Genomic DNA, 25358 nt, shown 5'->3' on the forward strand with positions numbered 1-25358 from the left:
AGAAAACATAAATACTTGCTAAACATTTAGTGAATCTTTTAAATAATAAGAAAAATCAGTGCTTATATTGATTTTTTTTTTTTCTAGAGAGATAAAAGACAATATTTATCACCATTATGATTTGTTTTGCTTAAAAAGAAACATTTTAATTAAAACTGTGGCAAGGATGAGTGCCAAACAAAATAATGAATTAAAAATAATTGTACTGCATGTATATGGCATTTACTGGCATTTATTTCAACAAACAAAAAAGAAACTCTTCAAAATTTAAGTTGACTATTTAATTTAATTTTAATTTTGTCTATTTAAAAAAAAAAAAAGCAATAAAAATATAATTATTAAAAATTTATCAAATTAAATAAAAGGATATTAACTAAAAGTTCTCTCAGTCCAGTCAAAGCAAGTAAGAAACATTGCCATATACAATTTATTAAAAAAAAAAAATTGCAGGTACGGTACGACCACTTAGTTATTACCTCAGAATTAAAAGACATCATCCTCAAGCAAGCAGACTTGAGGTTGAAGCTTAACATAACAATACGATAGGAGGCGGTAAGTGGTCTGCCTGTAGGTTTTTTGTTAAAAAACCCTGTTGTAATATATTCTTCTTTTTTTTTTTAATTTATTTTCAATTTCAATTTCTATTTAATATTTTCATATATATTTATAATTTTTAAATATTATTTATCAATTAGCTATATTTTCAAATACAATTATAATTTATTATAAAGCTTTTTCTACAACTTATTCTTTCTTTATATTTTATTTAAGTCTACCATTGTATTGTATAATACAGTATATTACAATTACATGTTTTTTAAATTAACCTATCAAAAAAACGAACAAAAAAAAAATTATGAATGACAAACATTATTTACAAAACTCTAATCTTAATAATTACATTAGGCCTTGTGTTCCAGATTCAACTTTTTTATTTTTATTTTTTGTGTTTTAATTTTTTATTTATTTATTTTTTTTTTTATTTTAAATTCTAATACTGATTACTTAATAAAAATTATAATGTTTAAATTACAAACAAAGTCTTATGTTAAATAAATATATATGAATATATATATAATGCATATATATATACACATATTTTGAGATTTGTTCGTAATATTATTTACTCTATACATAATTAAATTTTAAAAATAAAATTAAAAAGAGAGTTGGAGAAGAGCAGACTTTAAATAAAGAAAAAAAAAATTATCTTTTTTCTTACGCTTTTTTTCAGCAGCACCACAATATTTTTAACGCATTTACTAATCTGCTTCTTATCACAGAAAAACGTTTTTTTCCATCTAATAACTTTTCATAAAATAAAATTAAAAATATTATGAAAAACCTCGACAAAATACGAGTGACTTTTTAAATAAATTATATTTTCTTTAAATATCTTCCTAATTATTCTTTACTTTTTCCTCCACTTCTACGCAATAATATGTATAAAATATGCTATAAAAAAATTAATACATTACTCTATGCATTATTATTATTATTTTTGTTTAATTAAAAACGGAGTATGTCCCAATAAAAAAAAAAGAAAAAAAACTAAGGGTACTTTCTGATCACAGACTTGATTTATATTGCATTGATATTTTAATGAGTTTTTTGTATGTTGATTCCTTAAAACAACAAGCGAGAGCAAGACATTAGTTCAGTTTCTTTCAAAAAAGGCATATTTGAGTATTTTTCTTCTTCTTTTTTTTTTTTTTATCGGTAGTTATAATAATATTACATTATTTTCTTCATTATTTGTAGCAAAAAGAGGAGAAGCTTACTGTTTATTATTCTTTGCCATATTATGTGATGCCCAATTTAATGAAGTCTTCCAGGAGTTTCCAAGCGCTTCATCAAATTTTGATTTAAAATGAGATAGCGCATCTTCTTCAGATAAATCTAAGACCTGAAATAATAAAAAGATATATTGAGGGAGGAAAATTTCATTTGCAGAGAATCACAAATACCAAGTGTTGATCACATATGCTTGCCAGCAGATTTTATGCATTCGGTAATAGAATAAAATTACTAAAAACAAATTGGGTCGGTTAAGAGCGAACACTAGAAATAGACGAATTAATTCAAAGCCCTTTAAAGTAATGGTTCTCACTCTTACAGATTTCCAGACTTCAAGGATTGGATAGAAGTTTAAGAAAAGTACAAAGGGCGAATAAAATAAAATAAAAAGAAGAATATACAGGGTGAACCAGTAAGTAATGTCCATAGGCCTACTGTGTGTAGTACATCTAAAGTGGAGTTCAATGACGTATTGGCCAACTTTATATTTTCCACTGTTCTTGAGTGACGTCACTTTAAACAGACTCAAGTGCCAGCACCTAGGTCTGATAATGATCACATAAGGGCCTAATGAGTTTTCTTAAAAATTTCGATTACTTTTATTTTTCCAGCATACTGAAGAAGATTGAGTCTGTTTGGAGAATAACTTATGCTTCGAAATAGTATAATTTTTAGAAAATTTATCTGTCTTTCTAACCGTGTCATCAGAATCGAATTCGGGCTAAAACTTTCTGAGTAATAACATTTTTATTGGAAAAAAGTAATGATTTTAGAAAATAAATTAAAGTGACGTCACTCAAGAACCGTGGAAAATATGAAGTTGGCCAATACGTCATTGAACTCCACTTTAGATGTACTACACACAGTAGGCCTTTGGACAATACTTACTGGTTCACCCTGTATTAGCAACCAATCCTTAACAACGGAAAAAAATTAATGCCTCGCAAGATATCTAATACTCCCATCAAGAATACTTTCAAATTCCTTTAAATAAATCTATGGAAGTTACATTAGAATACCAGTAATTGATCAAAGATTAGTGTTATCATAATTGCATTTATTTTTATAAATAAATGAAACAAATAATTATTATTAAAAACGCCTATATAACTTATTGTTTTCTGTATTCACGCTTACTTTCGAAAACGCACTAGTTGAAAGTTGTACGCCACAAATGTGTTCTAAATTAACATTTAGAATTCCATAACAAAATACGAATGAAAAATAAACGCTGTGCGTGTATATAATGAATTTTTTAATTCTGGAAAATACTGTTTTGTAAGTTACGATATTTTACCTAGATATTTCGTCATTTTTAGATTTATAATATACATAGAAAACAGAATTTATAACTTACCAAGGTTTCCCTCAGATAATTGAGATCATTTTCAGAACTTAATTCTGGAAGACCAGTGGAAATCATCATTGCAAAGAGTGACAAAATTAAACCTCCATGCCTTCTAAGAGTTAAAAATGCCTAAAAAAAAAATATATATTAGATAAGTAATAGAAGTGCTAAATATTTAGAAAAAGGAACTGGCTATCAAATTTGAACTTTGATTTTCTAACTATGTTCAGGACATACGATACTCACAATCACATATCTAAAAAGAGGAGTTACTTTGAAAACAATTTAGTACACTAAATTTAACAAAAAAAAAACCTACATCTGGTGGAGATAAAGATTGTGAAAAAGAAGAAATAATTATTTCTAATGAACATAACATAGGAATAAATTTATATTAACCTGTTCACAGCGCCTCTGAAATATTTGAAATTCCAATCCACCTTTTTTACTCCCTTTGTTAATAACATGAACAAAGTCGTGAGTAAGAACAAATGGTACTCGTTCTCTTCTAAATCCAAATTTTTCTTTGAAGTGACCAAGTATATGACCAAAATCAATGTGAAACAGCTGGAAAAAATATTAAAGGCTAATGTGGCACTGCAAAAATTTATAATTTTTATCAAAATAGTCGCTTTACTATGCAAAGTTTTCAGTATAATAAAAACCTACTTAGCAAACTAATTTTATGATAATTGTTGGATTTATAAATGGATCAATTAAATTTTACTAGCAGGGAAAATCAGAATATTAGAAAATGCACTGTTTCGCTTTCACATTAAACTTTATTGAAAAAAAAGAAGAAAAATCTTGAAGCATTAAATCTTACGGTGAAAGATTTTACGTCAAGAAGTACTATTAACTGAATTTTTTCGCCGAAAATGTTTATCGAATTGAATACTGTGCATTAGACCTTTCTTGAATAGAATATCTGAGGCTCACTACTCTTAACTTCCGATTGCTTTATCCATATTGCCGTCACCGATCTGTAACTTAAATTATAAGGGATTCGAATCAAAAGGGCTTACTGTATCAAATCTTCTTAAAAGAATAATAGCAAAACCAAATATCGCTTATCTTCCGATATATACTCGTTGGGGAGTAATATTTTTAATTAAAAACTATTTACTTAATTTTTTCTGATTTTTAAAGTTATAAAACTAAATCAAGTTACGAAATTTTAGGTAGATAAATATACAGTTGCTCACCTGGCCAGTTTTCTTCACCATAATATTATCTGAATGTCTGTCAGCAATACCAAGCACATAGGTAGCCACACAATATCCAGCGCAGGAGTATGTGAACTCTTCAATAGCTTTATTCAGGCTGGCCTCAGTGGGATTGTGATCTTTTAGCCACGCTGAATTTAATAAAAATCAATATGCAAGTCAAATTAAAACTGAAAAGTTTAAAAAAACTAAAAAGACACATAGCGATGATATGAATAGTTCACCGGAAACGTAAATCAACTGATATTCCTTTAAAGAAACCCAATTAATTGTTTCTCGTCAAAATCATAACATAACAATTGTGCCTAGCATAGTTTTGTAAGTGTAATTCTCTGGTAAAAGATGATGTATCTTCCTTTAAACATCTTAAATTATTTAACCAACTGAATGCCTGGCACTTTTATTGGAACATTTTTCAAAGAAAAGTTTATCCGAATGTTTCTCGATTCTAAAGAGACTCTAAGATATAGGAAACCTTAAGTTTCAAGATTTGCGAGAGCAGGTTATTGCTACCTAATTTTCAGTGAAATAGAATCGATTTACGTCTCTTAAGAATCGATATCTCCACAACTGCCATATTTATTTGGGTGAAATTAAACATTTGGAACAGTTGTGTGCCTACAGTACAGTTATTTTAATTATTTTATCGGAATTTAGTCATACCAAGCAATGATCCTTTTCTAAATGCCGATGTTGCAGAAAACATCCCTTTTTCTTTTTGAATATTTGCTATTGTTTCAGCCTCCAGTACAACCTCAATTAAACCAACTCGATTATCCGTTGATATACAACCATAAGGATTCATCCTGCAAATATATAGATAACTTAGAATTCTAGTCGATCTCTTAATGAAATCAGTCACTTTATCGAACTACTTTAAAAAAAATTAATGATTCATCTACCTTAAATCAAGTCCTTCATTTTTCCATAATCTATCCATAATTCTAATCATTTGCAACGTGAGCATATCTTGCCTTAAATCATCACCATTCTTAAATATTAGATTTATATCGTCACCGTATATGTCGCTATTACCCAACACTACCCATATTGGTCTCATTTTGCTATCCATTACTCTACATTTTTCAATTCTGTAATAACAAAAATAACAATAAAAAGGAAATAAAGAAGCTACTTAATTAAAAAGTACGAAGCTAATATATAATAATTACCTGATACCTTTACACCTGTACGATGGGTCAATTGGATTCAATAATCCTACAACTGCTTCAACAAATCTATGTTCAATTAAAGTTTCTTGTAAACAAACTCTAGCCTTATCTTTACTTTTCTGTCTAACTGTTTCGGCTGCAGTACGTAATTTAGAAACTAATTCCACTTGTCTTGTTAAAGCTTTCATATGTTCTTTTGATCCACGACAATAGGCTTCAAGCATTAAACCAAATCGAACCCATACGGAAGCTTCATGCATCTCTGACCTGTGAAAAATGAATGTTTTAATCTCTTCTTCTTTTTACAATAGTTAAATGAGAATGAGTGTTTGTGTGTAATTTATGGTACACTCTATTAAGAAATGTTGCTGTGTGAGATGCAGCAGATACTAATCAATGATAGGAGTTTCACACTTCCCTTTGTAAATTAATCTACCTAATCATTCTCGCAATGTCAATGTATTTTGCAGCGATATATATCGTTTGTCTTAGAAAACTAAAATCCCAAACGATTCTTTCTAAAGAATATTTACGCATCCTTCGACTCTTTCTAATGAATATTTACGCATCCTTCCAAGCAATGGAGGACACCAGGTGAAAGTCGTAATCAGTAAGGAAGAAGACTTACAAAGAAAAATTAGCTTCTTATTCCAGCTTCTTCATTATATTTTTAGGATCCAGACCAATTTACGTGAAGCCAACAAAGAGACACCAAATTTATACAACATAAAGCTGTTGTTAAAAGAAAATATCCAAAAATGTTAAATATTCTTTCATTCTTAAAGCGAAAAAATCCCACAAGCAAAAAATGTCATAATACCCTTCTAATTGATACTTCACCCATGGGTAAGGAAGTAAGTCTAGTCTATTGAACCTTGAAAAGTTACCTCAGGTGCCAGAAAAGGTAGTGTCCTATTTTTTGATTGTTAAGGGCTCTTCTTATTAGGAATTCAACAAGATCACAATGTAAATAGCACTCATGCTTAAGTGCCTGTACTAATTGAAGCAAAAACATCGACAATTCTTCATCTCTGTAAACATTTAAAAAAAATGATAAAATATGTACATATAAGAAAAAATCAAAACAAATCTAATTATTTAGAAAACATACGTGAATTTAGCTAAACACTTAACAGCGTAACATCTAACTGCCTGATCTGCATAAGCATAATCTAATAACTCTAATGCTTTTTCCGGTGGTAAATGTGGCCATTTGGACAGTAGTGCCATCGCTTCACTCACCTGAAATAAATTACTATACATTGATTTATAATTTTAAATATGTTGTAGATTCCTAAGAAAAGATTTTATTGTTCTGAAAAGAATTCTTAAATGATTAACATTAAATGAACAACAAGCGATACAAATTTTAAGAGTATTCAAATGCTAAAAAATATATCAGGAAAAAAAAAGAATAATTACAGTTATTAAACACACAAGCAGAAGTAAACGAATAGAAATCTATCTAAACATATATTAAGCATTACCTCATTATGATCATTCCATTCCACACAGTCTAATAATTTTGGTAAAAGTGTAGGTTCATGTCGTAGAGCCTCATGTCTATGTGTCCACAATGCCTTCCGTTCTTGTTCGTGCATTTCATGTAGAGGGTCTCGTCCTGCTAAGGTCCTAATAACAGATTTTTAGTAATATTAGAACAGATAACTTTTTAAAACTGTCCGATAGGACAGTTGTGTGTTATAAGGGTTGGTTGATCGTCAGAAAGTGCACGAAAAAGCGTAACGTTAAAAACCACCCAGCTTTGACAATTTTTTTTCTCTTTTTTTATAAAAGATAAGATACTCAAATTTTCTTTATAATGTAGGGCAAATCCTCCTTTATAATTGTAATTTTCTCAACAACCCAGATTTAATAGATTTCGAGAAAAAATATACATACATATAAGGTACGATTTTATATGAGAACATTACTTCTTAGATTTAATAGCAAATTGTATTGAGTTAACTCATTAAAATTTTATTTTCTAATAGAAACGCTTCAAATAAAACGATATGAATCTGAAGTAACATCTATTTCTAATTTTGGAGAACATAATACAAGCAAGAAATAACTAACGGATCCCTGGCTACGTACAACACATTTCTTGCCAGGCTACGTACAACACATTTATTGCCATACTCAAACCTACTCAATTCAAAGGGCATGCAGGTTCAAAGCCAGATAAAGTTGAAAACTGGAGAAAAATCTATCGTTAATATTCTCTCTTTTATTATAACTAACTCTCTGGCGGAAAATTTTTCTTCAAAATTAGCCTCTTAAAAATTATTGAAATGTCATTAGAGACTTCAACGTCACGCTGGAATTTTAGTAGCCCTAACCCCAAAATCAATCTGATAAAGTTTATAAAAAAAAATGTTTCATTTGCCTAATATATAAATTTGTTTCGTACATTAGGTTTAAAAAACGTTCGAGGCGCTCGAGAGAATCGCAATCAAATGAAGGAAAACAAAACTTTTAACATTAATCGTCACAGTTTTTTTTTTTTTATTGTTGTTGTTGTTAATAAAAAAATATAATCAAAATGTGAGGTCACAGGCACTTGCGGGCCTTTACAGGACACTTTCGGTCTAGAAAATGAGTGTAGAGGCTCGTAGCAAAAGAAGATCTAAGGGCAAGCAAGCTGAACTTGCACTCTTGGACCACCACTTTCCCCTTCTTTGGCTAATCCTTCCTCTTTAATAATTTTTTTTGAGGGAGTACGCGGAAGTTAAAATTTCTACAAGAAATTGATACTATTATTCAACTGGTTCACAAAACATCCCGATCATTTGTACCAACCTAAGAAAATACATTAAGCTAGATTTTTTTTCAAGAACATTTTCTGAATTTGTACTATTAGACTTCTTGTCAGAAGGCACTCTTTATTCCTAAAGAAAGATTTCTCACCTTAACTGTTCTAGAGAGTTCCAAGTAATTCGTTGGGCTCCTCCTGCACTGGCATCATTTTCTTTATTGTACTCCAAAATCTTTTCTACTGAAGGATAGACAACAGTATGTTCTGTATGGTACCTACAAATTCAGTATTGCAAAATATTAATAATAAGAATCTAATTAATACTACTTGAATAATCTACTATCTTGAATAAACTATTTGTAGTTTGATTCCAACTTCCTTTATTCTCCAGGATAAGGGTGCAATAAGAGTTAATGAGAAAAAAAGAAAGCTTCAAATGAAGAGTGTATGGAAAAATTATCTCAGAAAAAATGTTCAAAATTTTATTTCTATTTTTTAGAAATGAAGCTTGCGGTTACTACGCTCTGGCAGCACATAGGATGTTTACGATCCCATTCATGATTACATTACTCTAAAGCAAACATTTACTTATATACGCCTCTTATTCCAAATAAATACATTCACACTGTACTCATTAAATACTTATTAAAAATTTAAACTCAAAACTATATTGGGATAGAATACTTACTTATGGAAGCTAATGGTGAGAGCGGCCGCGTGGTCTACATTCGTATTAGAGACTACAGTGCCTAAACTATGTAGTAAATCATCAGTCTGAGTGTCTTCTGCATATGTCCACATATATAGTGTCATTGCACCAGTCTTCAATTGATTTTTGAAATCATACACAGTTGTGTTCACCCAGCCCATTGGATTAATGTAAAGCTCCTTTAATTACAACAAAAGTAGTTAGTGTTAACAAATAGATAGCTGTTAAGCTCTGATAGAAATAATTTTTATATCGTTCACTTTATAGTTTATAGCGGCATCTTTTTTCTATAAATCAGGTCGAATACAATCTTAATAAAGACGATGACAATTTTAAAGACGTTATGAAAACTGTGGTTTAAAATGAGTTATAAGATTACATAAACATTTGGATTAAATCTGTGAGCGACACAGATTCCAAATTTGGCTAGCCCGTACTGATCAACATACGTTCAGCAGTTATATGTTCCAATAGCTTAGATCAGGGAAGTCAACCCAGAAATTGTGGGCCACTTTAGAAATTCATTAAAAGCCTGCAAGCCACTTATAAAATTATATTGTATTTTAAATTGAACCCACTAGAAAAACTGTATTGAAAATACAAAACAGAGTAAATGATAATTATTGTTTTTATTATTTTATAAATTTGAATTGAAGAGGTAGATGAGTACTATAATTGATCATATTTTCGCCAAAATTACTCCAATACTACTAAATAAAGCAATTCGAAAATGAAGGTAATGTAAAACTCCAAAACTTTATCACCTTGTATCTCCTTTATAAGTGCAGGCAGAAAACTGCGATTGCACACAATTTAAGAGATAAATGAGTACTATAATTGTCCATATTTTTGTAAGAATTACATTAATACAACAGGAGATATTATAGCAATTCAAAATATGGATGGAAAGGTAAAGCTGGTTGTCGACCCCTGGCTTAGGTCTTTTTATTTTATTCAAATATGGAATTCCCAGGATATTCGTGTGTCGAAATGGAATCCAAGATCATATTTTGCAAAAAAAGTTAGGGAGATATGATTCTGTGAAATGGGCAGAAGAATTTAAGGCATATATGGATGCGAAAGATTTAAATTAAAAAAAAAAATATGCATCTCCTAATGTTTTACAAAATTTAACTCTAGTTTTTAATGTAAAATGAATGTTTCTGTTCGTTTAACTATGAGGTCGCTAAATCTGAAGCAAAAAGAAGTTTTTATTTTTATTTTTAAGCTTACCTTTTTTTAAGAAAACAAAATGAAGTATACCTGTTTAGAATCTTTAAGCTTTCTTGATCGAAGCCCTTTGGCTGACTTAGATATTTCGTATACGACAAAACACAGTCTCGCCATTCTAGGTATATTTGAAACTTTGATGTCAAACTGGAGATCTTCATCCCATATACATTCACCTTCCTTACTTACTACCCTTTCGCTGGTTTTTTGTGGTTCACAAAGAGCTTTACCACCATGGTATAATCCAGCTTGAACGCACACCTAAACGTAATAGTACAATTAAGAGATGGAGAAAAACAGTAGTTGTTGAAATAAAGTTTATTTTAATAAAATTATTTTTGTAATGAAATATCTATTTAAAAATATAGTTAGGCCTGCAGTGCTTCATAATAGCATTGATTTATCGTATAAGGATTGTATTCGATTTCGATTTTCATCCATTTTCAAACTGAGATTAATTGCAGTTTGTCGCGCTACACTTGCTGCCTGAGACACATAATAATGCCTACTTCTTATGAGGAATTAATGACCAAGTACACTTAAATTTAATTTTATTCCCCTGGGTGCCCTATATTTGTCACTCAATACTGAAGAAAACTCTATTTTGTTTAGGTTTTCTCTTCAGCCAATAGAACAAATATCTAAAATCTTTGTAATTATTCTAAAACTTAATTAATTTATTAAAAACACTTACTTCAACAGAACGTGTTGAATCACAATTTAGTTTACAAATTGCTAAAATTTGAAAAGCGAATGGATCATTGATGTGCCATGAACTTATCAATTTGCCTTTCTTCCTTAAGGTTAAAGTTGAGAACGATGTTCTAACTCTTTTTTCATCGGAAACATCTAAACTATCATCAATCTCCATCTCAACTGGAATATGACCATTTTGTTTCAAAAAAAAAGAAGAAAAGAAAAAGTATTTCAAAATATTATCAATAAAAAAAAAAAAAACAAACCTGGAACACTGTTTACATTGACTACAATTAATGTAGGTTGTAAATCCCAAGCTAGTGACTCTTGAATGTATACAAATTTTATAAGAGGGATGTTACCAACTAAATATTCTTCTCTACCTCGTACTTTGAAGACATAATCGCTGAGTTCACCACGCGTTTGATGGGCTAATGCTTTTTTATTTAAAGCCATTGCCATTAATTGTTCGGGCGTTGTATCATGTGGTACACTGAACTTAAATTTTGACTGAAATAATAAATAAAAGTTTATGTAACAATTGTAATAAAAATTAGAAATAGTAAGACTCCTCTAATGGTCTTTGACCTTGTAGCCAGTCTTTATAGTTTATCTTTCTTTGTAAAAAAAGTTGTAGTTTCAGTTTGTAGTAAAATAAAGACAATAATAATAATAATAGAAATTGGCAGACGACAAAGTTAAGGTTTGAAGGTGTTTTTTAAATTTTTTTTTATTTTGACAATTTATGAGAATGATATAGACCAGCGTTTCCCAAACTTTTTTGACCGCGGCCCGGTACGAGATTTTAAATTTTTTCGCGACCCACCTTATAAAAAAAACATTTATTTACAAAACAAATTTTATTTTTTAATAAAAATCAAAATTCAAGTTATTAGTTTGTTTATTTCATACACAAAAATTGCAAAATAATTATATAACAAAAACATAAGTAATTAAAGACAATCCATTATCTTCATTTAAAACTTGAAGTAAATAAAGTAAATTTTGATTTACATATTTTGACCTTAGTGCGAAGGATGATGTTGTTTTTCATCACATAGTAATTTCAAATTAGGACTTAATAATGTTAATTTTATTCTCAAATTAGGTTCGACATCCAATCTGTTCCGATACTTATTTTTTAAGTACACCAAGGCTGACAACGCAGTTTCACACGTATAAGTGGTGACAAAAGGCTTTAAAAATTGTATCGCTTTTTCGCTTACGCTTGGATATTCCTTTTGACAACGCAACCAAAAATTAATTAGTGGTACAGTTTCAAACACTTTTTTAAGATAGGTGTTGCATGAAATTTCAATTAAATTATCAACTTCTTGTTCACTAAGATTAAGCATTTCTTCCTTTTCAATATCGACAGAAGGCACTGAATGACGAAACGAAATCAGCCAATCAGAGCATCCGAATTTAAACGGTCCGGTAGGAAACGGTGGTAAAGGGTTGCTACCTGCAATACTTGAAAAAGTTTCGAAAAATATTAAATTTAGAGCAAAATGTTATAGATATTTTGTTTTTACAATTTTTGCCACGACCCAGCTGAATTTTTCTGCAACCCACACTTTGGGAAACGCTGATATAGACAACGAGTCAAAACCAAATGTAGAATTGAATTTTCATTGATAGCTCTATATAACAGAAGAGATCTAGTACCCATTTTCTCTATATTCAGATTGTTTCGTTAGCGAATAACTCATAAAGCCCTTACATAATCCAGTTCAGATGATACATGCAAGACAGTTTCAAATTAATGTTCAGATAGCTGATGTTTAAGTTCGAAAACATCCTTTAGAAAATTCAGAATCTAACTTGCATGTAATAGAAGAGACTGAACTTAAAGCTATCCGGTTGTCGAGAGCCTATTATTACCCCTAAGCATGAGCATGATTAAATTGATAACAGCTTTCTTGTTACACTGCTTAAGAGACTGCTGTTCCAAACATAAAAATGGCGGATAACAAATAAGTTAGATTCTATATAAGAAATGACGCTTTTTCTAGGCAAATGTAACTGAAAAGAAATCTGAAACTACAATGATCAATTGGCCATTTAAGTCTATGGAAATAAGAAGAATTTTATTAAAATCAGCCAAAAATAACATAGAGTTTAGTCCCATAAATTAAATTATACATTGGTACTTACATCAATATTTTGAAAGTTGATGAAAAGGAACAAATGACCATCTCTAAGTTTTCTAGTAACTGATACTGGTATCTGATCAGAAGATTCTATTCTTGGAGGGAATTGTGAATACAGGCGATCAAGCCATTCTTTATTCTGCCGTGATCTACTGACATCGTCTATAAGATTCTTCATTTTCCATCGAAAATAATTTACCTCAGGATTCTTCTGAGCATCGAATTCATGTAGACCTGTGTAAATATTTTATAAGTTTTAATTTCCATAGAACTTTAATATCGTATACATCATTTAAAATGATTTAATATAAATACCTTTGCCGATAAGATGGCTGATTTGTACATTGAGCATATTTTCAGCGGTATCACCCTTTCGTTCAGCCAATTTAAGGGTAGCAACAAATGGTCGAACATCGCCAAGTCTTCTTGTTTCATCCAATAAATCTTCTTTTTGGGCCATACTGTTGATACAACTGAATACGTATGCGGATGCATCTTGAAGCATCCAATGGAGGGGAAATTTGGTGGCTTCCTCCCAGAGATCCTACAAATTACAAGTCCAAAATTTAAAAAAAAATTGTTCAGAACAACATTTTGTTTGCTGGGAATCCGAAATGTGGATTTGCTATAAAAAAAAAGAAGTGAAATTTGTAGATTTACCAAAAAAAGAAGAAGTTTTATCTACTAGTAGGTATGTTTGCGATATTTTATTTAGATAGACGAAAATGCTTTATACGGGAAAACAAATTCTAAATATAAGTGAAAAATAACTTTGACGGACAAAAAACTGATATGGTCCATTACTGCTCTAAGAGTGTGCCTAGGCACTGATATCTAGATATCTTACAACTTCATTTGATCATTAAAATGCAGTTTCGTTTGTTGCCGAACAAGGTTTTAAATGTGAAAAGTAGTGTAAATGAAAATAATGACAGCATGACACAGATCAGGAACGGAGAATATATGAATATGAAAATGGAATACCAGAGAAGTTAGAAGCGCGACTTAAAAGCTAAGATGTATTGAGCAGTAAGTAATTTAAGTTACATCAATAACAATCCCAAAATTCATTTCAATCAAATATATTTCCAAAAATAATTCCAAAACTAAAACTAATCACAAAACATTTTCTAAAAACCAACTTACCTTCAACCAAGAAAGAAAATGTTTCCCAGCTGTATGAACTCTCATTGTAATACTGACAGGTAATATTACCTTAGTTTACTGTTTTCATAGAATGAGAATTTAAGGAACCAAGAAATAATAGCAGGTAGGTTCTTCATAACAGGAGAATGTTATAAGGAATGTTCAAGGTTAAATATAAGAATTTGAGGGACCACGTTATAATGAAAAGCTACAATATAAGTACGGAGCTGAATGTAATGCTGCTTGAATCGAAAAGTTCAAATAATAAATTGAGGAAAATAAATAATTAGGTACTTTTCAATAATTAATTTCAGGAATAAAATTGGCGAGGAATCGGTTCAAATAAAAACAACTCGATTCCTCGCCAATTTTAATCCATAATTAAATATTTCACTTGTCAATAATAGTAAAAGTTCAATGAGGAACTTACTCCAAGACCTGATGACTACAGAATATGTAAGTATTAGACTTTAATTCACAAATGTCAAACTCGACCATCATTTTCAATGATTTGTACCCATCTATTGGCCAACCAATTGATGTGCTTTCGATTCCATTATTTACCTTTGGAACCAATAGAAACTCCTACTTAAGCTTCTTTTAAGAATAACTCCCTTTACATTGCTCGTATATTATCATAAGGTTCTCCAATCCAAGTGAACCTTTTAATTCCTAAAGTTTCTGATTGGTCAGAGTCAACTAGAACACATGCACTCTATTTGTGTTCTCATGTTTCTTTTTAGGCGTGTAGTTTAGTGTATTTATAGTTCCTGAGTACAGATTTTTGCTTGCAAGAAGAGCAACATTACTACATTTATTTACACCAATAATTTAAATGGAAAATTACACTATGGCTGGGCTGGAGGTATTCATAGATTTTACACTTCTTCAGACAAAGGGAGCCATACTTAACATTTATATATATATATATATATATATAAATGTTAAGTATGGCTATACATATATAAGGCATTGGGGTGCTTTACCTACTGTGCATGTTTTTCCTGGTTATCAGCTCTCCGATCTATAACCTCCCTAGAAACGGATGTGAAGCAGAAATTGGGGGGAAAAAAATCTCCTCTTTGACTTGTGTTTCAGAAAGGAGTGGAGTCTGCCCTTTCTAGCTTTTTATACTATGCGTTCGAAAGATGCACTAATGGGCTTGGAAGGCTGTGATGTGCCCAGCTAGAGTTATGGTGCTTGATCGAAAGATCAGACCCATTGTAAATTCTTAATACTTACTAGGCGGATAAATAGTTTAAAATATTTGGTTTCTATTCAACATCTCTTAAGATTCAGCGATACTCACATCTAAGAACAAATTGAATGCCTTAGAAGTTACCACTTAGTGAATATACTAGTAGCAGGATATATCCTACCTCTCATTCTCATTAGGAAGTTATGTTATGCCATGGGAAAATTGATCTCGACCTTCAGGACACAACAGACCCCTGTTGTCGTAATGCACTACACTTTCCTAATTTTAATTGGGAGAAATTTGCTTAGACTTTTTCTGGTCTTGACTTCTTGAAATTTACTTCAATAATCAACGCAACTTACAAGCAATTTTTTTTTCGACATATCATTATCAACTTTATTACTGAAAAATCAAATTTCTAATCCTCCGCCCACTTTTAACTATTCACTTGTGCTCTCTGTATTCTTCAGTAATGCTGGGCCTTTTTATTAACCAGAAACTTTAAAATAAACCTGTAGCTCTTATAAGAATGATGGCTATCTTAATATTTTTAGAATCGACAAGAAATGCAAATCGAGTAGGGACATCTTAATCCATGATTATTGCAAATGGGTGAGATAGGTGCAACATTTTTGCTTGATATGGACAAATTAGAACGTTACATGAGAAAATTAACGATACGGAGGTAGCTTTTAAGGATCAGTTTCATGATATAATTATCGATACGGTGCACACCGCATCCTGATCTCACTCTGAATATTGCGTTTATTCATTTCTTTGAAGGCCATCAGGGCCCATTACGTTGCTTTGTACATAACAAAAAAATATTATAAAATCCAACTTAATTTGAGGATTAATTGGTAATACATTAACAAAGTGAAATCCATACTTATGTAACAATGGCCCTCTTATTAATGAGAAAAAAGAGATTGGATATGACTTCAGAAATTTTAATTCAGAAAGTAAATCATCTACACACTTCACTGTACCTTATTTAGAATACCTTACTCAAATCAAAAAGAAAGTAAAAATATATTCAAAAACTTACCAACTTGATTTCATGGAGAGTAGCATTTTTATTAACTTTAATTGCAATGAATACTCCATTTGGCATAAAACAGCTTAATTCAACTACCTGTTCAGAGGTCTGTTGCCAGAAATCATGAGTATAAGTATTTGGTATATGAACCATGGTGTTTAGATCATGTTACAATCTGAAACCAATTTTTTTATTTTGTGGTTTAAATTATTTTTATGAATATATTCTTTCAATAATATTTTAAAAAAAAATAGTTTATACATATTATAGTTAGGGATTTATGCTTTTAAATTATAACACATTCATTGTAATAATTCTGATTTATCAAAATGTAAAACCTCTTTAAATCTTAAGCGTTAAAAATTATGCACTACTTAAAAAATAAAAGAAAGCCTATGAACTTCAATATTTTATGAAAACTGACTTTAATTCAAAATGAAAACAATGCGGTTATTTACACACATTAATTTTGAAGGGTGAAATAAATCTTAGCTACATAAAATTTCTTTAGAAACAAAAAGTTATCATTATGACTTTAATTACAAAAAAAGGTCCCCAACTGAGATAGCAAGGCACCACCCTAACAGGGTGGCACTAAACATATTTGAAGGCAAGTCAAAGAAATGAAAATAAAATTTTGTATTGAAAAATTCGAAAAAAAGTGATAAATAATCTAATTCCAATTAAAATTAACACGAAGGAAAGAAAGGAATAAAAATTTATTTTATTGTGTTTCCCATGATCAGAGTGACTCATCAAGCTGCAATGCAAGTTTCCTTTCTTGAATGTTTATTTCGCTTCCCTTGAAGTAAAAGCAACTATTTGAAGAACAGTTTACATTAGGACGGAAGGTACTTAACCATTAGCTTAGATAAAGTATGACTTAAGAAGCATCAGGTGAAATGATACAATGGGTGTCAACAAATAAACTAAATCTACATAACCTACTACTGAAAAGTTTTGAACTAAGCTCAGAAAAAAAAAAAATTGAATCGACTAAATAAATGAAACGCTGAGGACGCATCTGTAAGCTTGTTGTCTAAAATATCAACTTGTTGATAAAAATTATTGTATTTAAAAAAATAAAAACTTCAAATATATAACATACCTAAACATGATCAATTCACTTATAACACAATTATTTTCACTTTCTAAACTTTGAAAACAAGGATAAATATTCTGATTCCAGTGGAAGCAATAAATACAGAACATTTTAATCTTGTCCCTTATCTTATTTACTCGTTACAAACACTGTGGTTGACAAGTAGGAAGCCATTTTACATTTGAAGTTCAAGAACAAATGGATTTCAAAACATTAGAAAAGTTCCCTTAAAAAAAGTAAACACTTCCAATAATTAATTCACTATAAAAGATGCAAATGCAAAGTTCAAAAATAAAAAGAATTACTGCATTAAATAATCACTGACGAAATACCGTATCAAAACAACAGACAATGAACTATCGATATATTATATTTCTCCCTCTTTTGAAATCGATTCGGGCAATCTTTCAAAAGTCACAACTATTCAAACAGAAAAAAATATTTTAATAGGAAAAAAAAAAAAAAATTGCTTACACCAGCCATTATAGCTTGCAATACATTATTATTATTTATTGCGAAAAGCATTAAGGGAAAAGTAAAATGCGTACAGAAAATCATTAGAACCATTTACAGGTAACTGAAAAAAAACTAGACCATCACTTCAGTAAAGTGGTTTTTTCTATTTACTCCATTTAAGCGTTTGATCCCAAACTAATGTACAAGCATAATTACTTTTTAGTGTTATTAATAACTTCTATCGCTTACAACGTGGGGAAAGTTGTTACTTCTTAACTTAAAATTCAAATAGAACTGATTAGGCTAGAGCGTATATGTAGTTGTTTTCTTGACTCACAATACCTTTAAGGAAACGTATTCTGAAAGACTGTATTAGGCTTCAGCGCTACATATTTTTCCTCATAAGAATTTTTGAACCAAAGAAGGAGATATTCTTTATTGCCTACCTCGAATTTAGATTTACTTCATTAGATCGTACTATATCTCAGTTCTTCTAAAATAACATTCCATAACCACATTGGAGCATAAATCTATTGCGCTATACGCCGTGAATCTCATCATTTGGTCCTAAAGAAACAATAATTGTGATGTGAATTCATGTGAAATAAAAAAAGAAAGCACTAACCATGACTGGAAAAGAACACAAGGAATTTGACACCAAGTATTTGTAGAATTCATTCGAGTCCTGCTTAAAAAGTACTTTATTCTATAAAATACAAATGTTATATCCTTCAAAATGGTACACCTGTAAATTCTAAATAAGTAAATCTCTATAAGGGCTCATCACATATTTCGTGACAAGGGTTTTCTATATCAAAGTCTGAGGTTCATCACTTATCTCATTAGCAGGCAATTTGCTCAAGCATTTAACTCCAAAGAAAATGGTGTGAATGAGCTTTGGAAAAATGTAACTAAATAATAAATCAAAGTCGAAATAGGCTTCTTAAATAGGAGACGGAAAATTAGAAATTTAATTCAAGAACTTACCAATAAAATATTTTTATTACAAGAGATTTATACTTTACAAACAAAAAAGTTTCATTAAAGATAGAGATGAAATTCTTCTTTTATCTCAAAACGTTGATGCAATTTCAGGGAATTCTTCAATAATAGGATGTAATGTCTGGTTGCCTAGGCGAAAATTTCACTTCAAGTTATCTTTTGGCATTTTTCATTTTGTTTATCTTTCTTTATTGCCCTTTAATTTTCCACTTTTCATTTTTATTGCTGCCTTGTAAAGGCTTAGATTAATATTACTACCTATGACAAAACATTTAAAAAACTCTTTTTTTTTTTCATTGTTACTTATTTTACAATGAAATACACCAACTCCAACATTGCTTGTACTATTCTTTAAACCAGGGTGTATTGTCACGATATTGTCTATTTGATTGGTATCCTCCTCCTCTTTCCCTTCCCTTGAAATTCGAGTTATATCCTCCACGTCCATGGTAATTCCCTCCTCTTCTACCTCTACCTCTACCTCTCCTTTGGTTTCTGAAGTAATTAAAATCATTTTTTGAAGAATTAAATCTTTCTTCGAAATGTCTTCCATCATTTAAGTTTCTTTGTTTGAATTTTGTAGGAGAGTTACTAAATTGTGATTTATATCTAGAGTTGTCAAATTCATCATCATCACTTACATTATCATCTTCATCATCATTATCTTCTTCTTCTTCTTCCTCATCCTCGTTACTCTTATTTTTTTCGTTATTTATTTGTTTACTCATAATTTTACGATTACTACTTCCTTCACTGACATCATCTTCATTATCATCACTAGACTCTGAATCTTCATTTTGTTTATCTTTTCTAACAACTTCTTCACTATTGTCTGAATGCTCTGAATCGTCATCTTGTTGATCACCTGAATTTGGTAAGATATTTTTTAGTAATGGAGACCTTACTACTCTAATGTAATTTCCTTTTACATTCTCAGATTCTGGTGTAAAACTCGTTTCTTTTTTTATTTGTTCTTCATCACTACTATCGTTACTGGAATTACCAGCATTTTTGCTGACGTTATCACAATTAGGTGTCAGTATTTTTACATTTGGTTCATTTACTTTTTCTTTTTGAACCTGTTTATATTCTTTTTCAGGGCTTACAGATTTTCTTTGTTTATGATTTTCGTCATCACTGAATTCCTTTTTTTTATTTTCCCCTTTAATTTTCTTTTCACTTTCATTCAATACTTCCTTAACAACATCTTTTCGTTTAGCATTTTCATCTGTATTGCTCAATTCAGTTTCATCTACCTTCCTTTTTCTCTTTATAATTATATTATCTAATATGGAATTCATATTCTTGTAGAATTCCATACGTGGAGATGGATTTGGTGGATTCGTTCTTTCAAATAAAGCAATGAAAAATCCATTAGTAAATGACTGTTCAGGTACCATTCGAATAGTGCTTCTACCACATTTATATTTATCTATTCCAGTTGAGAAATCTTGATAATGATTTTTAAGATTTACTAGAATAAATTTATTTTTTTCAGCAATATCTAATAATTCGTCAACTACAGCTTCATTTTCTTCTTCGTGCAGCGAACACGTACTGTAAACTATTCTACGCGCGGAAGGAAACTGAGTCAAAGTTGTTCTTAAAAGATAAGCTTGTAAATTATGTAATGATTGTAATCTTTTTTTACCGCTACGATTATCAGTTCCATAGTCGAAGTTTTGAACTACACCTAAAAAAGAAATTTTAAAAAAAGTTAATAAATAAAATAAAAGAAATCATTTTTAATTAATATATTACTCATATTAGAGAAAAGATATTTTTCATACATACACAAACTCACGACACACATAAACGAACATCAAAAATGAATGACCGAATTCGTGATTAAGAAGTTTTATCTGACGTAATCAACATTCAATGAATTTAACAGGAAAAAATAAGTTTCATACCAGTGCAAAATAATTTATAGAGAGTATTCACAGATACCCATTAATTGACAATTAACAATAATGTATACTTAAAATATCTTCATACCAAGTGACCTTTACTATTTTACATCCAGAAAAGTTTTAAAGTTTTAGATTTACAGATAAGCAAATATGCTGAGGAGCTGAGTGAACTAGTCTCAAGATAAATGGTATTTAGTTGCTTTATCCGCAAGGCTCAAACAAGCGCTAAAGATGTAGGCTATATACTAAATACAAGTCCTTTTATGCAGGTTAGTGGAGAAACCTATTTTACTTTACATGTACCGTGTCTTTGAGGTAGGAATATAAAGCATATGAATACCCATGCTGGTAGAAACCCATTCTGGAAGCTAAATGAGAAATGGTCAGAACTACAGATTCGAAATATGGGAAAGCCAACCAAGAGATAATTCGGAGGATAAAGAAGCGAAACCACATCAATAAAAATAAAAGTATCACTGTTTCGTAATTTATCACCACTGGATTCTCGGAAAGCTTTTATTTATTCACTACTATATTCAGAAAGGTTAAGCTATTCCTACTTGGTCAGAAATTTTATTTAAATTTTTTTTTTTTTAATAACATAAATATAATAAATAATGTGTACCTGATCCACTGCAAGGAGCATCAAGTAATATATATTCGATGCATTTTGTACCAGCTTCCGACAAATTTAGAGCATCAACATTTAGTGTTATAACATTTGATAGACCATAATTGATTCTCGTATTTGCAAGTACCTGGTATCTATCCCTACATATATCCAGTGCCAAAATATGCCTGCAAAAAATTAGTTAATGGTTTAAAAACTAAAAGTTGTATGAACCTTTTTTCATCTCTTTTTTAATGTAGACCTTGAAAAAAAAAATCGTTTATGTAGACAAACGTTTTTCTTTTCTTGTTTTTTGTAAAGAAAGAAATTTTTTGTTTATCGAAAAAGAAAGAAAGAGTAGTTTATAAATTATGGTAGGCATTTAGAATCACGGATTTATTTTTGTTTTGTCAAGGGGTAACACTGAGGGTTATTGGTAACTGGAGCCTTCCAAGTGTTTTATAACACCAATTTAGAGAAAATTACCAACTGGTATTTCCAATCAATAAAATAAAAACCGGAAAGAAAATTAAATCACAATTTACACACTAATTCATCAACCTGTTCTGGAAGATAAATCTTAACTGTTCAATGAAAGAGAGCACAATACCCTGAATTTCCTGTAATTGATGATAAGTGTTGTGTTTTATAACCAGGAGCTGCACACATGTCGATTATTAAAGAGCCGGGTGTTGGAGCAAGTAAAGGGGCTACTAAACAACTTGCCTGAAAATGAAAGAAATAACTTTAACTTAGATAAACATTTAAGCAACATACTATTTACTAATCAAGCGAAATTTAAAAATCTTTATTGTAGGGGAAAATTATACGCAAGATTACTAACATCAAGCAAAAGAACCTGTATAGATTGATTCAAATAAACAAACAAAAATCGCTTATTACATGTTTGAACTTTCAAAGACAATTATGTTTTAAACATGGAATTTTAAATGCACCTTTTTTTTGTTATCTTTTATTCCTCTCGAAAGAAGCAGTATTGCCATCGTGCCCTCTAAGATGATGCCTTCAGATTTCACACATTATAGGATTTTAGTAAAAGAATAACATTAGAGGGCACTGTAACGTAAGAACTCACCCAGAAAATTTCTATATGAATTTTAATAATAATGAACTATGGAAATAAAAGGACTTAACACATTTTGAATAGCGATTTAAAATATCTTTGAAGGGCACAAGTTACTGAAAAAGTAAAAGATATATTTCCCTTTTTATGTTTAGGTACTTGAAGTTTATTGTCTTTAAGTATTTTTAGTCATCTTCAAAGAATACTGTTTAAAAGAAGTAAGTTTTCTATTTATTTGCTAAAGCAGTTGAACATATCAACATTAATAATAATGATATTATTTCGATACATAATTGTTTAATTATTACCTTGTCTTGTAGAATAATTTTGTTAGCAATAAACAAAGGTGAAAGAGTTAAATTAGCTTTAGGATGAAATACGTATAAATCTGCCAAATGAAAATCTTGAACATATTCAGTTTTTTTCATTTTTTTAATAAACTTTAAGAAATCTTCGTAAGAAACTTCGTTTTTATCTCCAACCTCAGTTAATTTAAAATGAGATGACATTGCCTTGTAAAATTCATGCTTCGTACAATTTAAAGTATTAATTCTAACATATCGTGGAATAAATGTTTTCTCTGTAAACAAAAAGAGTCATGTTGAATTCATATATTTATTTCTATATATTCAATAGATCATTAACATTAACTGAATGCGTGATAAAAACTACCAACCAATTTTTTTTGCGTCTTCTGAAAGGCTTTTTAATTCATCTTTGTATTTATAAACTTTTTTGGTAATGGCATCCGAGCAATGAAAGGATTTTTTCCCAAAAATAATCTCAGCAACCAAAACTCGAGCAATCCATATCTCATTAAACACAAGTTCTTCATTTAAATTAGTTCGACTGATTAGATCGTCAATGACAATTCTATTTCTTAACGCAGTATCAACCAAAGCTCTGATGGATGGTATATCCTATAATTAATGGATGAAGGAAAGTGACTTATAAAAAACTGAAATAAAAACAAAATCAATAACACTGAGATTTTTTTTACTTACGTTGGAAAACTTAGAACTTTCTGAAGAATACAATAAGTTTTTTAAACTTTCTCCAGCTTCTGTTCGTCTACAAATGTCTGCCGCAAAACGGTACATTTTTGTTTTGAAGCTAGTATTTGCAATCAATTAAGGTCAACTATTATTAATATCCACGACTTGATTCCTATAAAATTAGTCGAATCACAATGAGAATGAGCCGGGTATCATTACGCGGTAAGTAGTTAAACATGTGCACGTGAGTTTGCTTCGTTTGTAGTTGAGGTTTTGTTATTGTTACATCCATCAGAAGGTTAGTTAGAACTACCTGGAATTAAATATTTTTACAATTAAGAAACTGCATTAATAGATGCTAGAAGGTATTAGTGTAGCTGTAGAAGTAAACTTCATTTCCTGTAGATTGTAATTCCGTCTTTTTCAAATACGAAGATTATCTTATGTGTTAACCCGGAATGATTCTCGAATTCTTTTCTGCGTTATGTACTCGCAGGCCCCCAGACGTTAAAAGCGATTTTGCCAAATATTTAATCAGTCTAGTGTGAACACTCACAAAACTTAGGTAAATTTTATTTTTAACACAGTATTTTACTAAATGTTCTCGGCAGCATTGTAAAGATTTATTATCATTAACTAATAAACTATTTTACGATTTGAGATTTCTCAGCATCACTGTAGCCCACCTGAACTCTATTTTTTTGGGGAAAATATTAATAATAAAATGAATAGTAGTTAGAACTTAAATCTTTAACATTATCAATGTTTTATAGTTAATATAGTAAATATTTTTATACCTAATGAAGATTATTGATGTAGGATCAGAAGCAGCAGAATAACACATCTGAAGGAGGCCATATTAAATTCTGGGAATCTCAAAATGTGTTTGCATAAAACATTTAAAACACTTCTCAATTTAAAGTTTAAAAACAGTGTAAAAGACACCAATTATCTCCTTTTAGAAATTTTCAAAATAATGTCATTAAGATAATGAAACTTAGTTGTTGAAAATATTTGGCCGAAGAGCCAAGGTTACAATAATGTTAATGTTTTCCTTTTGTAAGGCGTGGTTATTGAAGATTTACGAGCATATTAGAAGAAGGACAGGAAATTAATAGAGGAACGAGATTGCACCAACAAGGTCATACCGTACACTGAACACAAATCATCCCATATTCCAATCTATACTTCCATAATAATTATCTTTCATCTTCACCATCAATACTCTTCAAGTAATTAACCAACGCCGTACCAAATTCGAAGCGTGACGGAACAAACAATAGCGTCTTTTTTTAGGTATTTCTTTTAATTCTAATATTTATAAAGTGAATCTAATTCTCCGCATTATTATGTTTTTAATGTAAGAAGTAATTTTTTTAAATGTTTTTAAAAGAGAAGTTTTTGCCAAGGTAAGCGTTAAGCTTCATTCATCTCAAGATAGTGTTAAAAATTTCTGTTAAGATTTTCTTGGTGATACGTAATTTTGACGGGGATTGGTTCCAGAATAAATTAGATCACTTAGTGACTGAATCAAGCCGAAGTTTATGTTGTTCTTTGAGGTACTTCGGGTGAGTAGCGTAAACAACTTATTTTGAAAACTGATTGTATCTAGTCCCCGGCTATTCGTTGCGTTGAGAGCGCTGAACTTTCGTGACTATACCTCCAGAATAAAGAAATTTTTCTTTTTTTCCCAGCTTGTGGGTAAAGGCTATAAAATAAAGGAA

General features: G+C 30.2%; 2 protein-coding genes across 4 annotated transcripts; both read right to left on the reverse strand.

Annotated features, from left to right (window-relative positions):
• Positions 1 to 1256: 1256 nt before the first annotated feature.
• Pi3K92E (phosphatidylinositol 3-kinase 92E) lies at positions 1257 to 17722 on the reverse strand. Of its 3 annotated transcripts, none has more exons than XM_074114664.1 (20): positions 17581 to 17722; positions 16482 to 16647; positions 13405 to 13633; positions 13094 to 13323; positions 11203 to 11446; positions 10935 to 11116; positions 10274 to 10501; positions 8990 to 9189; positions 8454 to 8576; positions 7031 to 7175; positions 6655 to 6785; positions 6431 to 6574; positions 5544 to 5810; positions 5274 to 5462; positions 5035 to 5177; positions 4351 to 4502; positions 3545 to 3712; positions 3155 to 3274; positions 1782 to 1906; positions 1257 to 1455 (listed from the first exon to the last, which is right to left on the reverse strand). In XM_074114664.1, exons 2-20 carry the CDS (start codon positions 16623 to 16625, stop codon positions 1401 to 1403), a joined length of 3219 nt encoding a protein of 1072 aa, XP_073970765.1. In that variant the 5' UTR covers positions 16626 to 16647; positions 17581 to 17722; the 3' UTR covers positions 1257 to 1400. The 3 variants fall into 3 exon arrangements, with proteins under 3 accessions (XP_073970765.1, XP_073970766.1, XP_073970767.1); XM_074114665.1 differs by lacking the exon at positions 17581 to 17722 and adding an exon at positions 16734 to 16752; XM_074114666.1 differs by lacking the exon at positions 1257 to 1455 and having other exon boundaries at positions 1581 to 1906.
• Positions 17723 to 19013: 1291 nt separating this feature from the next.
• LOC141447277 (26S rRNA (cytosine-C(5))-methyltransferase nsun-5-like) lies at positions 19014 to 24773 on the reverse strand. The gene is made up of 7 exons (XM_074114667.1): positions 24432 to 24773; positions 23644 to 23947; positions 23316 to 23559; positions 22948 to 23219; positions 22166 to 22281; positions 21571 to 21743; positions 19014 to 20725 (listed from the first exon to the last, which is right to left on the reverse strand). Exons 2-7 carry the CDS (start codon positions 23737 to 23739, stop codon positions 19377 to 19379), a joined length of 2250 nt encoding a protein of 749 aa, XP_073970768.1. The 5' UTR covers positions 23740 to 23947; positions 24432 to 24773; the 3' UTR covers positions 19014 to 19376.
• Positions 24774 to 25358: the final 585 nt, after the last annotated feature.

This window comes from Rhodnius prolixus, unplaced genomic scaffold (genome assembly GCF_049639745.1).
Source record: "Rhodnius prolixus isolate KJV_2025 unplaced genomic scaffold, Rpr scaffold_7, whole genome shotgun sequence".
In the NCBI taxonomy this organism is placed as follows: domain Eukaryota; kingdom Metazoa; phylum Arthropoda; class Insecta; order Hemiptera; family Reduviidae; genus Rhodnius; species Rhodnius prolixus.

Excerpts from the sequence above, each read along its gene's own strand:
- Pi3K92E (XM_074114664.1), bottom strand. The coding sequence starts at position 16,625 with ATGGTTCATATACCAAATACTTATACTCATGATTTCTGGCAACAGACC. Across the intron at positions 9,190-10,273 it reads AGCTTAAAGATTCTAAACAG|GAGCTTTACATTAATCCAAT; the intron begins GTATACTTCATT and ends TTGTAATTAAAG. Across the intron at positions 8,577-8,989 it reads CTCACCATTAGCTTCCATAA|GTACCATACAGAACATACTG; the intron begins GTAAGTATTCTA and ends CTGAATTTGTAG.
- LOC141447277 (XM_074114667.1), bottom strand. The coding sequence starts at position 23,739 with ATGTACCGTTTTGCGGCAGACATTTGTAGACGAACAGAAGCTGGAGAA. Across the intron at positions 23,560-23,643 it reads AAAGTTCTAAGTTTTCCAAC|GATATACCATCCATCAGAGC; the intron begins GTAAGTAAAAAA and ends CATTAATTATAG. Across the intron at positions 22,282-22,947 it reads AAATTATTCTACAAGACAAG|GCAAGTTGTTTAGTAGCCCC; the intron begins GTAATAATTAAA and ends TTTCATTTTCAG.